This window comes from Colobus angolensis, unplaced genomic scaffold, assembly GCF_000951035.1.
Source record: "Colobus angolensis palliatus isolate OR3802 unplaced genomic scaffold, Cang.pa_1.0 Scaffold55, whole genome shotgun sequence".
Classification (NCBI taxonomy): Eukaryota; Metazoa; Chordata; class Mammalia; order Primates; family Cercopithecidae; genus Colobus; species Colobus angolensis.
In genome coordinates this window covers 6,691,383-6,704,833 of record NW_012119043.1, presented here as the reverse complement: position 1 = coordinate 6,704,833, position 13,451 = coordinate 6,691,383, and the positions used below count along the sequence as shown (strand labels likewise).

Sequence of the window (13,451 nt, the reverse complement as noted above, 5' to 3'; positions counted from 1 at the left end):
GACACTGTGCCCCTCTCCTGTCTCCATTTCAGCAGCCACATCCACATTCCTGGAGGAAGGTCCCCTGCTTCCAGGCTACTTCAAGGCGCATGACGTTGATTGAGCATCTACTATGTGCCAGACCTTGCTTTACGAAGGCTGCCTCCTTTTCTTTTCAAAGTAATCCTGAGAAGTAGATGTTTTTACTGCCCCCCAATTCCAGATTAGTGATCAACAAGGGGAGGTAATATAATGTCCAAAAGTGATGTTTTTAGTTTGATCCAGCTTGCCATAGCAAAACATCATAAACAGCAGAAGTTTATTTCTCTCACTTCTTGAGGCCGGGAGGTCCAAGATGAAGTGGCATCAGACTCAATGTTTGGGGAGGGCCTGGTTCCTGCTCATAGGCCGATGCCTTTTTGATTAAGTCTCACTTGGTGGAAGGACCTAGCTGATTCTCTGGCGTCTCTTTTATAAGAGCACAGATCCCATTTTACTCTCATGAAGCCATGAAGTCACCTCCTAAAGGCCCCAATACCATCTCCTTGAGAGTTAGGATTTTATCCTGTGAATTTGGGGATGGGAACACACACATTTAGACCGCAGCAGGTGACATTAAGTTAAGAGGAGGAGGCGGGCTTAGAACAGTGATTACAAAACCTCTTAGAATTTAAGACCCCTTTCCTTCCAAGGCCTGAAAGGCAAAAAGGCATTGGAGATACAGGTGAGTATAAAAGGGGCAGAGCTCCTCACTCGGCCATGCATTTCATGCCCAGTCGCTAGAATTTAAGTCAACCGAGCCCTCACACACCCAGGCCGTCCCATGTTCTCTGGCTCATCTCTTCTGGTAGCATAGAAGTCGCAGCCTCAGGGAGACTTCTTTTTGGTGCAACTTAGAAGGAAGCAAGTGGGAAATGCAGAAGTCTTTGCTTTTAGGATTCTGGCTCCCTGAGATCAGAGGAGTGGGTTCCCGTACGGGGGTGGCGAGGCACAGGGAGAAGCATTGGAGCAGACTCTGTGCGTGTGTGTGTGTATGTGTGTGTGTGTCGGCGCGCCTGTGCGTGGAGGGGGATAGCTGTACCCAGCGCGAGGCACTGGGGGAGGAGGAAGCGGTACAGAGATCTGAATAATTGATTCTTCAGCCGCACCAGACGCCCGGGAGCGGGCGGAGAGCGTGGTTCCAACACCACGGACAGCAGCGCGCGCCGCCGCAGGCGCCCCCGTCGCCAGCCAGCCACCTATCCTGGCCTTATTTGCCACCGTGCACTCTCGGAACGGGTGGCCGCGCTCCGCGTCGCCGCCGAGGGACTGCGGGGTCTGTCTCGACCCACCTAGGAGAGAGGCTGCGCGCAGGAGACGCTTTCGCCCGCCGGAGCTCCAAGCCTCTTGGGCTTGCGCGGGGGCTACTGCGTCTCGCCGGCTGAGAACAAGTCCCTAAGTTGGTGTGGAGGGCGCCCCTGCCTTCCCCCTCCTCTTCCTCGGAGGCGACCGCAGCAGAAACACGCCCCGGGAACCCGGCTTTGCCAGCGCTGTGAACCAGGGTGTCCAGGCGCTCTCCGGACTCCCGCTGGGAAGTGGGGAGCTGAACGCCCTGCGCGGAGCTGGCCCCGCAACCAAGGGCTCGGAGGGAGCTGCCTTTCCCCGCCCGCGCCTCTCTCGGCCGGGGACCGCGGGGATCCCCGGCCACACGCGCGCGCGCGCTCCCACACTCACTCACACACATTGGCCCTCAAACACACCAGCCCGGAGCTGGGCTGCGGAGAGGGTGCTTCGGCGCGCTTAGAGGACCGGGCAGTTGCCGTCCGGAGTGGGGCAGGAAGCAGAGCTAGGACTCTTGGAGGGGAGCTCCTAGGGCTTCGCCGGATCATGGGACCGGGTGAGCGCTAAGAATCGCGGCCGCAGCCATCAGCCCTGGAGATGACCAGGAGCGGCCACTGCTGAGAACTATGTGGAGAGAGGCTGCGGTGAGTGCTGGCGCGGGACGCCGGGCCTGGAAGGCCCGCTTGGGAAGGGGGAGATGGGAGGCCTGGAGAGGGAGGGAGCGGCAGGATCTCAAGAGGGTCGCTGCGTGGGAACGATCCACCTCCCTCGGGGAACCGGGACCGCGGGAGCCCGCGTCCTTTCCCTCCCCCTCTCCTACTGCCAGCTCGTCGCAAACTCAGCCAGCTCTCCCCCACCCTCGTTACCTCCTCTTTCTCTCCCTACCCCCCTCGCTTAGCAGCTCCCGGTCGCACAACTCCCAGCAGCCGGCGCTGGGGAGGTGGTAGGGGGTGCGGGTGGAGGTGCCCAGTTAGCTTCTCGTGGGTTGCCAACCTGGGGCTCCCATTCTCCTGTGCACCCTGGAGTGGAGCTCCCGCTATCAGTCACAGGGGCTGAGGATCCGCACTGGGGGCGTCGTGGGCATGGGGCTTCAGCTTCCCCCCTCTTGTCTAGCCCCCCTGGGCGCATAGGGGGGCTTGTGAGCACTGCAGACTGCAGCCTTCCCCTCAACCCTCTCTCCCCTCGCTGGTGGGCTGACCCTGCCTCTCCTTCTCTCCTCCGCCCCGGTAGAGCCCTGCTGCAGAGCCTCCGGCTGGGATAGCCGCCCCCCGTGGGGGCGATGCGGACAGCGCGGGACAGCCAGGGGAGCGCGCGGGGGCCGCAGCATGCGGGAACCCGCTAAACCCGGTGGCTGCTGAGGCGGCCGAGATGATCGTGCGCGCAGCGCGCCCCACTGCATCCTCGACCTTCTCGGGCTACAGGTACGTCCCAGCGGGAGATCAGGGCTCCGTGGGCCGGGGAGGAGGGAGACTCGACCGGAGGGAGAGCGGGAGAGGTGATGATCAGGCTAGAGAGGGGAGAGGGAAAGCGGGAGGGAGCCCAGCGGCGAGGCGCAGTAGGGGCACCAGGGGGCGCTGCGGCTCCGCGCTCAGCGGCGCTCACCCAGGAACGCCGAGGCCGCTTGGAGTTCGCCTCAACTTCCCCCGGCTCCAGCAGCGCCTGGTCCGAGAGGCGCGCGTCAGGTCACGCGTGCACGACCGCGCTGGTATTTGCAGGTACGCGGGGCTGTGGACTTGCCGCTGTTCAGGCGTGTGCACCACCTGAGGACGTGTGAGGTACTCCGGCTGGCAGTGGGCACTGCCACAGCAGCCTGAGGAAGTGCGCAGAAAAGCGCGCGTGCCTATGAGCGTGTGCGGCCCACTGCCCACGTGCACCTAAGACTTGGCAACAGCGCCCGCAGTAGAAAGGCTAGGGAGGGGCTGTACAGTCCACGTCCGTCTGGGAGCTTCTTGGGAGCCTACCTTTCCCCCTACGCACGTTCTTTGCCAGCTCCCACGCGCTGGCCCGCGGGGGGACGCGCCTACTCTCCAGAATTCAGCATTGCACACGGCGCGCGTGAGAGAGGGTGTGTGTGAGAGAACATGTGTGTGTGCATGTGCTTGTGTGCACGCGCGCGCGTAGGGGGTGGGTCCTGGGCCTACTTGCAGTTGAGTGAAGGACTCTTCACGGTCTCTCGGCGCGAGGTGGGGCGAGCCCCAAGTTCCCCCAGGCACCGCGGAGCCTGGGCCCACCAGGCAGCGTCCTCACTCCCAAGCACCTGGGGTGTACGCTGCCTGAGACGAGCCGGGTGTGTACTTGGGGCTGGGCGTAGAGCAAAGTGTGTGGTGCACACGACGGGTTCGCAGGGGGCGGGGTCAGCCAACTAGCTCCACTCTCAGGCCTGGACGCGGGGTCTGCGCGCCGCCTCCGCACGTCCAGCCGGGTCTGTAGTTCGCTCCGCGCCAGCAGGGGGCGGGGTTGATAACTTGGTCTTCACTATCCCAGGTGGGAGGGGTTGGCTGGAGGGTTTATTCTGTGCACCTACGAGCTTGGTGGGGTAAAGAACGCGCGCGGCGCTTAGGGTCTGTGGCCCTTAGCGAACCTGGGGAATGCGGTGGGGGATATGAACAGAGTTGGGGATGAGGAAGCGCCTGGAGACAGGGGATGAGGAAGCTGGATGTGAGAATGGGCTGGGGGATGCAGAATTAGCTCCGATTGGAGTTGTAGATAGAGTTAGAGACGGATCGAGGGACGTGGATGACGTCGGGGATTGGGAATGGAGTCCGTGATCCCAGCAGCCTATCCAGCTGCTGAGTTCCATCCCTGGCTCGTAGAGCAGGGGCCCCGTTGGTAAGCCCTTCCTTCTGGTCGTCTTGCTCACCGCGGCCCTGCCTCTCACTCTTCACCTTGCAGGGACCGTCAGTGGCGACTATGGGCAGAGTGGGCTATTGGACCCTGCTGGTGCTGCCGGCCCTTCTGGTCTGGCGCGGTCCGGCGCCGAGCGCGGCGGTGGAGAAGGGTCCCCCCGCGCTGAATATTGCGGTGATGCTGGGTCACAGCCACGACATGACAGAGCGCGAACTTCGAACCCTGTGGGGCCCCGAGCAGGCGGCGGGGCTGCCCCTGGACGTGAACGTGGTAGCTCTGCTGATGAACCGCACCGACCCCAAGAGCCTCATCACGCACGTGTGCGACCTCATGTCCGGGGCACGCATCCACGGCCTCGTGTTTGGGGACGACACGGACCAGGAGGCCGTGGCCCAGATGCTGGATTTTATCTCCTCCCAGACCTTCGTCCCCATCTTGGGCATTCACGGGGGCGCATCTATGATCATGGCTGACAAGGTAAGGCCGGGATCTGATGCCCTGCCAGGACCTGGGAAGCCACTAGCTGCACGGCAGCTGCTGCAGGTCCTCGGACACCCCTAGAATCTGTCTTGATGTGAAGTAGGGGTGGGGGTGGGAGGGTCGTGGCCACTGGCCCTGGTGAGAACCAGGTCTTGCCTCTCCAACCCAGAAATGAATGGAAATGCCTTTTGCCTTGTTTCTGAAAATGGTGTACACAGGAGCACTTTGGTGTGGGTGTTCCAGGAAGAGCTCAGAAAACTGAGAAGTAGGCTGTGGGGTGGTGGTGGCGGTGGTGGCATGTTTGGAGATTTACAAGTACAGTGGGGCACAGAGGTGGGCCCAGGAGCACTGGAGACGTACGGTTCCTATTTCCACAATGCCAGTTTTACCTGATTATTTTTTGGGAAAATGTCCATTTTATCCTTTTATGGTAAGTGACTAAAACTATTTCTAAAAATTATTAAATGTGGGTAGGTTCTGGAAGAAAATGCAAAGTTTTTAGGTAAAGCACAAAAGGGCAGAAAAAATGTCATGCTTCCTCCTACTCTGCACTTAGAGGAACAGAGGTAGGGAGTTTGAGAACCCTGGGCCAGAGGAGCGGAGGAGATACCCCTTCCTCAAGGGGAGTGGGTGGGAGTGGAGATAATTAACTCCAAACCCAGGGCATGGAGGGCCTGGCATTTTCCTCACATGTTGTCTGTCTGGGGCTCCAAGGCCCTCAGATGAAGGAGCTGGCTCCTGAACAAAGATGGGTCTTGGTACTAAAGTTGGAGAGTCTCAAAATGCACGAAAGAGTGTAAAAAAATCTGCTGACTTCGGATGAGAGAGGGTCTTTTTTTGTGGACAGTCTGGGAGAGTTGGTTTGGAGAAGAAGGGAGAGAGATTGAAGATTTGAAGGAGATGTTAGGACAGCTCGGTTTGGGAATTACACAGAAGTGGAGGGAAGGAAGAAGGCTGGAATGAAGAAGTAAAGTGAGGAATGAGAAAACAGGGAAAGGTTGGAGTTGTGTGTGTACTGTCCTCTAAGTCCAGAGAAAGGATTGGGAGTTCAGAAGGGGAGAGTAAGTGTACTTGTGTGCCATGGTCTCTAGCCCTGAGACCTTCTTGAAGACTGTTCCTTAGATGGCAGGAGATATTCTAGTGGGGTGAGCAGACATTCACTGTAGCACTTACCTTTTGATGCTCTCAAAGCACTTTTATATTCATCACATCAGCCTTTGCTTCTGTTTCAGCAATTCCCATCAGCTCCTTTGGGAACCGTATTAGTTCTTTCGGGTCTCCCGGGCTACAGCACATTCAGCTGAAGCACACAATTGATGCAGTATCTTATTAAACATTCATTTTAAATGGTTTGCAGCCTAGCAGAATTCCTGTGTGTGGTTGAGCATTTTCCCAGTCACTTCTCAGTTTTGGGGGGCTCCTTTCTGGAAAGAAGATAGTAGGGACTAGCCATGCTCTGCCACCACTGACAGTTTCAGAACTGAAGAGGACCTTAGGGTTTCCTGGAGCATCCTGTAACTTTCAGATGAAGTGACTGAGCCATAGGGGAGTTAAGGGACTTTGCCAAGACCACACAGTGGGTGATATAGCTAGGTAGCTGAATTTCTGGTCCCAAGCTGTGATCTTCCATTCCACTAAATCAAGCCCATACTTTAATGACATCATCCATCTTCAGGAGGGACAAGGAATCAGTCTCATTTTGTGGGAGGGGCTGAGCATGGAGAGCTGTGATGAATCACAGCCTAGAGGGCTTTTGTATAGGAGGCGCCAATCTTCTAATGAAGGCATTGAGGAAGAACAGCCAGTTTCCAGCCAGGCCTTGGAGTGTGATTTTGGGATTTAAATATTACCACGGATCCCTTCTTCTTTCTTGAGTTTTTCTGAAGTAGCTATAGACAAGAAACAGTAACCATATTGAAAGTGAAATTTCTGGATCCATGAGGGTTTGGCACAACCCATTGGAGAAATCTGGGAAAAGCTGAATTGGAAAAGGTGGTATGAAATGGGGAGGTTCCAGGTAGGCTTTGGCTCTTACTTCTAAATCTCAGCCGATAGGTGTGTGGCTCAGGCTCTCATGTGACACATTCATCCAACTGTAGGCAGAGAGAAGTAGGAAGAGTGTAGGGTCATGGATAGGAACCCCCTTGATAGGCAGGGACCTTACCTGCTAATGAATCTTGACCCAGTGAATGAATGGCAGGCTCTGACCAGCTAGACCAGCAACTGTTTTTCCCTTGAAGGAGGCATTAGAAAGAAAGTTCTGAGAAGTCCGGGGAGTATGGGTGGAAACATTCTTCTCTCCTTTGTGATGAAACTGCCTTTTGGGGATGTGGACCAAAATGTGACCTCACTTAAGAGTAAGAAGAGAAGAGGAATCAGGAAAGGACAAGAGGAAGATGAGACAAGACATTTCCAGAGAAATCAAGAATAGAGGTTTAAGAGGAGTTGGAGACAGAAGAATGAAAGGGTCCATTAGTTCAAAAATGGGGGAGGGGATTTGATACTCCCTATTGTTGTTGGGACTTTCAGAGTTGGTCTTGGAGAGATTGGCCCCTCTCTGTGATTCTGGTGGAACTGTAGGGAGATAAGGCAAGGTGGCAGGGAAGCAAAGAGCTCAGTGGAGGTAACATCAGGACATATGTCTAGTCCCTATGTGGAACGGTGATATTGAGAGGAGTTGGGTGATATTGAGAGGAGTTGGTTTAAAAGGTGGTATTCTGAGACACTGGGGATGTGTTTAGAAAGGAGATTGTCTGAGATGTGAACATCCCTTCCTTCTATTAGTAACATATGTAGATGGTTTGTGCTTCTGCCACCTGTTTCATTTAGAGCTGAACATTCAGTTTATTTGGCTCCAAAGAAACAGTCATGGTGCATTGCTTAAAACTCTGCCTAGCCTGGGTATGCCAATGGTATTATGACTACAGCCTCAACCACCCTAGATTAATAAGACCTCTGCCTCCTGATAAAATGATGTTGATTTGGTAAAGCCACCCAGAACACACTTTTGTTATTTCTACTTCTAAATTGGCAATATGATAGTGCCCCTACCGATAAGAAAGGTAGTCAATTTGGTTATCAGTTAAAATGAACACACACACATTTTTTTTTTTTTACCCTTCTCTCTGTCTACTTGACCCTTAAAGAAAACAACAAAACCTTATAACAATTGAAATGTCATGCAAATGTGGCAGATTTTTGTGGTGTTAATTTAATTTGCAACTGAGGTGTTAATGTTTTGCTTGCATTGTTGGGTGGTCTTGCAATATAACTAAATTAGAGGTGAAAATAAGGCTGGTTGAGGTGGTTCATGCCTGTAATCCTAGCACTTTGGGGAGAGGCCAAGACAGGCAGATCGCCTCAGGTCAGGAGGTCAAGACCAGCCTGACCAACATGCTGAAATCCCATCTCTACAAAAATACAAAAATTAGCCAGATGTAGTGGCAGGGCCCTGTAATCCCAGCTACTCAGGAGGATGAGGCAGGGAGAATTGCTTGAATCCAGGAGGTGGAGGTTGCAGTGAGCCAAGATTGTGCCACTGCACTCCAGCCTGGGTGATAGAGTGAGACTTTGTTTCAAAAAAGAAAATTAATTAATTAATTAATTAATTAAAGGTGAAAACAATGCTCGATGTAGATAAAGTTCTAATCTTATCTTGGCTTGGCCATTTTGACCCTGTCTAAGTGAAATACACTCCAGCTGCAGTAATAGTCCCTAGTAAGCCCAGCATAGGGGTTAGATCTTTACACTTCTACTCAGTGTCCTCAACCCCTCTCACCCCCCACCACTTCTCTCCTTATTCCTAACTGCTCCGTGCAGGAAAAGACGAGGCTCAGATTTTAGCTATATCCATCCATGCCAGTTATCACTTAGGTTTTGTTTTCTATGTTATTTCTATGCAAACCTCATCTGTCCTACTAGAGTGTAAGTCGTTTGAGGGCAGATTTTTTTTTTTTAAACTGTGTTTATCTGTGTATGTGTATTTGACATAACAAATGTTTCTCTCCTCCACAGGCATATAAAAATAATGTATTTTCATTGTAGAGCACTTAGGAAGTACACTAAAATTTAAAGAAGATAAAAATCTCTCTCCAAATCCTATCACCGTGGGTAAACACTACTGACACTTTGGTGTATTTCCTTTTATCTGTTTAGTTTCATGCTCAGGATTTTATAGTATATATGGTTTTTCTTATTGTGCTTTGCCCTCTATGGACTTCCTTAGAGGCTTCAGGATTTTCTTTAATTCTGGAAATATCTGAACTGTTGTTTGTTTCCTTTCCATCATTATTTCTATTCTCTCTGTTTGAATATACATGCATATATATATAGTCACGCGTCGCTTCATGATGGGACACATTCTGAGAAATGCCTGGTTAGGTGATTTAATCGTGTGAACATCACAGAGTGCACTTACACAAACCGACATGGTATAGTCTGTTACACACCTAGGCTATGTGCTATAGCCTGTTGCTCCTCGGCTATAAGCCCCTACAGCATACTTTACTGTATGAATGCTATAGTAAATATTGTATGTAACTGTAATACAATGGTAAGTATTTGTGTATCTAAACATATCTAAGCATAGAAAAGGTACAGCAAAAACTTAGAATGCTGGTCTTATGGGACCAGCATTGTGTACTTACGATCCATTGTTGACCTAAACCTCCTTATGCAGCATATGACTGTACCATATATATATATATATATATATATATGTCATTTCTCAATCAATTCTCCATGTATCTTAAGTTGTTTTTCTTTTTTCGGTTCTCTATACTGTGTTTGGGAAGTTTTCCTCAATTCTATACTCCAGTTAACTACATCATTTCATTTGTGTCTGTTCTATTTTATTTTAGAAAGAAACAGCATGGATGGCCTATTATTTTGACTATCAGTTGAGTTATGGATTTCAACAAGGATATACTTTATTTCCAAGATAATAATTGCTCCCTTTTTACACCTCCCTGTTTTTTTGTTTTATAAATAATGAAAAACTATTCTCACTTTGTGCATGTAACTCCCTCCCCTGTCCCTTCAAAGATGAAAACATATGTATTATAAAGTTCTTCTCTGATTGCTCTAGCATCTTTGTTTCTTCAGTTGTGAATTCCTTCATTTGTAGAGTCAGTTAGTTGGGATGTTCACATGTTCTTTAATTTTTGTTTGTGAACTTATTTTCAAGGCAACTTTATGATTACTTATGCCCTACATCTGTGAGGGTGTGCGCTTTAAGCCGGAGCCCATGTCAACAGCTCAGCTTTGTACTCTCTTCCCATTCTACACTGCCTGTGGTGCAGGCTTGGGAGTCCGTCTCATGCAGGTGACTTCATTTTGGCTCCTTGACACAGATAGGGTCCTGCTTTTTGACTGTGACTATTGGTGGATGGTGTGGATGTTCCAGCGCCATCCACAGCTAGCAGCATGATTCTAGGTCCACTTCTTCCCCTTTTTCCCTGGATGGACATTGACACTTCTGTTCTCACGGCTCATATTGGACCTACCCTCCATTGATTATGTGGCTTTGATTCCTACTTGAAACCCTAGAGTCCCATCTTTCAGTTCATTTATTTTTAGGGATGGCTCTCTATTTTTGATCTGTGATTCCCATTTCTTATTTCCAAGCAATACTATGTAAATTGAAAAATAACTAAAGATTTCTTTATAAATTCTATGTCTTCGGAGCAGAAAAGGAAGGTTACTGAATGTGTTCACTCGGCTTTTGACCCAGTTTTATTTAACAACCTGCTTTTATATATTTTTTTAAGCTTGATTATGTATTCTTGGAATTCTCCTTCATCACTACATAGACTTCTCAAACTTGATTTTCAATGGCTGCAGAGTGTTCGGTTCATACCACAATTATTTTAACCATTTCTCTCTTTTTCCACCATTAATAAGATTCATTTGTGCTCCATAGGGGCATCTCCTTTTCGTCACCTTGCACTTGTCCTGCCCTTTGCGTTTGTTACACGGTAAATGTTGATTGAATGAATCAAGCAATTGGCTCTGATGCCAGCTTGTTGGAGCTTCCGGATGAACATATCACAGTATGGTTCAGGGCATTCGTGCAGTGTTTGTTCCCTCAATGCTGACTGATTTCATAGGTGTTTGCCAATTTTTTTCTTTTCTCTAGTGGGCAGATAATTACCGGCCATCCTGAGGATTAATATAAATTGGGGGGTTACATACAAAAGGCCTGTAGAGAACTGCTGAGTAACAGCTCATCAGCAGGAGGTGAAAGTTGGTGCTCTTGTAACCTGGCAGCTCCACAGTTTGGATGCGAGTGACAGGCCTTCCCGTTAAACACTGAAAGCTCTCGAAAAGGGCAGACGCGCAGATCGGAATGTTGGTGGAGCCCACTCAGCTCCTGCTAAAGAGGCATCAGGTAGTTCCTGGGAGAGTGGGGAGACCTATCTTTAGTCTTTTCCATGAGGCATGTCAGATGCGATCATCAACACCTCCTCACATAAGTCATCAGAGACCAACAGGCATCCTCCCGGTAGCGTGACTCACACTCCAAATAGCCCTCAGGGGTTGCTGGTAATCCTTTGGGCCCTTAAGAGCTGTGGTCTGGTGGGTTTGGAGGGGTGTTTATCTTCTTTCTCATGGCCTCAGATGGAAAATGCTACTGTAGGCAAAGTGAGTGGGGAATGAGAGAGAAAGAGGGCTGTGCAGAAGAGAAACAGGAACTGAATCTCTGGTTTGTAATAGAGAGTTGGTAGCCTCTGATAAGACATCACATAAATGAGACATTATAAGGCTATTAATTGGTATCTTTTGTTTGTCCTGCATCCCCCACCCTTGATCATCCAAATCCTAATTCTTTGCCAACATTTTAAAGTTGCCAGCGTTTTAAAGTTTGCCAGCGTTTTAAAGTTTGCCAACGTTTTAAAGTTGCCAACGTTTTAAAGACATCCCATTGAAAAGAAAATCCAAACTTTATGCTGCTTTGAAGCAGTCAGAAGGCCTGGCCACACTGGCCCTGATTCCCCCCATGGCAATAGTTGGCTGGAGATGAATCTCATCCCCCACCCCACCCGCCACGATCCCTGCCCTCCCACTGCCATCCTGGGACAAGACAGGTGCCCTTCCTTTCTTAAATTCCCGACAATCACTTCACTTCACTCATTTATGTTAAATACACAGTGTCCTGAAGGCACTGGACTGTGAGGCCTATGATGTAGGTGAGGGAAGTATCTCTTCTAGGGGCTGCTCCTGGGTAAGACGGCAGATCTATGGCATGTATGCAACCATGGATGCCATGTTCACTGCTGCCGTCATTAATCTCCTGTAACGCCTGGCCCTGCTGGGCCCACTGGCCTTCTCAACACAGTACTCCAGGCAGCCATGATAAATCAACCTGAGTTGGAAGATCCAAGAAAACCTTGGACAAAGAGTCTGAAGAATGAAATTCAATTTCCAAAAATACCTGTGTGACCTTAGAAAAAGCCCTTCACCTGTCTGAACCTCTGGTTCTCCTGCAAAATGAGGATTTGGGACAAAATTATCACCAAGATCTCTTCCAGCTCTGAAAACTTTATGCCCCATCAAGGAAAGATTGGCAACAAACATACCAAAATATGAATAGCAGTTATCTTTGGGGTGGTAGACTCATGGCTACTTTAATCTTTTAAAGAATGTCGTTATCAAGTGGTTAACATATTGTACTTTGAGTTAGATTGCCTGAATTTAAATTCAGGGATTCCACCTCTTGCTGGCTGGGTGATCATGGGGAAGTTCTTAATATCTTGAGCCTCAATGTCTTCATCTCTAAAATGGGAACAATAATAGCATCCACTTTATAGAGTTGTGAGATTTAAATGACAACATGGATATTAGTCCATGTCTCAGTGCCTACCTTATAATAAATGCTTATTACAGGAATGCTATTGTTATTGTGTCTGCATTTTGTAGTTTTTATTTTTCTCCAGTGTACATGTACTTTTTAATAACCAGAAAGAGTGATTAAGGATGATATGGTTACATGAGGGTATACTCTGCAAGAAACTGGGAGTGAATCCCACAGAACTGTCAGAGGTGGAGGGTCTAACGTGAAATGATTTATATTTTCTCAATGGGGAAAACCAGAAGCTTCCTTTGCCTTTGTAGGACTTGCTGAGAGTTTTATCCTGGCAAACCAAACCTAAATGTGGTCGGCGTGAAAGTAATCGTAGGAGAAGACTATCTCATTGACCTTTGCACTAAATGACTCCACCAACTGGACCATATGTTTACATGGGGCTTAGGGATTTAGAGTGTGGACATATACAGTTTCTCATTTTATCTCTGCCAAGGATTAATAACTCAGTGATAGCCTGGGGAACCTGGCAGTTCCAAAGGTATTTGTTTAAAGAATCTCTATTTTCAGATGAGGAAATAAAGGATCTGGGAATTGCAGGAATTTGTGCATTGTTCAAAGCTGTAACTGGAACCTAGGGCTTTGGCTTCTTATTCTTTTGCTTTTATTTTATTGCCCTTTCAAGTTAATGACTATGAATCCATTTGGTTTAGGGAAGGGGTTCAGATTCAAGACAAATAACAGATTTTGATGTTCATATTGTGGTTGTCTTGACTAAAAGGATTAAGATATTGGATGATGGAATTAAAATTCAAAACTTCAGATTGAAGTGATGGAGCCACACTAAAGACTGCACTGGAGGTTCCCTCCATACCCTGCTCAGCTTTAATGAGGTTAATTGACAAAGAAAAATTCTATGTGTTAAAGGTGTACAACACAATTTTTTTTTTTTTTAAAGAAAACAGGGTTTCACTCTGTTGCCCAGGCTGGAGTGCAGTAGCGTGATCATAGCTCACTGCAGCCT

General features: G+C 49.2%; 1 protein-coding gene across 3 annotated transcripts in view; it reads left to right on the top strand.

Annotated features, from left to right (window-relative positions):
- The first annotated feature begins 1,842 nt into the window (after nucleotides 1-1,842).
- Nucleotides 1,843-13,451, top strand: part of GRIN2A (glutamate receptor, ionotropic, N-methyl D-aspartate 2A) — a 434,662-nt gene continuing 423,053 nt past the window's right edge. The window contains exons 1-3 of one of the 3 annotated variants that reach the window (XM_011961386.1): nucleotides 1,843-1,943; nucleotides 2,530-2,720; nucleotides 4,192-4,623. In XM_011961386.1, coding sequence (XP_011816776.1) covers nucleotides 4,210-4,623 — 414 coding nt within the window. In that variant the 5' untranslated portion in view covers nucleotides 1,843-1,943; nucleotides 2,530-2,720; nucleotides 4,192-4,209. Of the gene's footprint in view, nucleotides 1,944-2,190; nucleotides 2,721-4,191; nucleotides 4,624-13,451 lie in introns of those variants that run through there. The other 2 variants (XM_011961385.1, XM_011961387.1) reach the window with 2 other exon arrangements.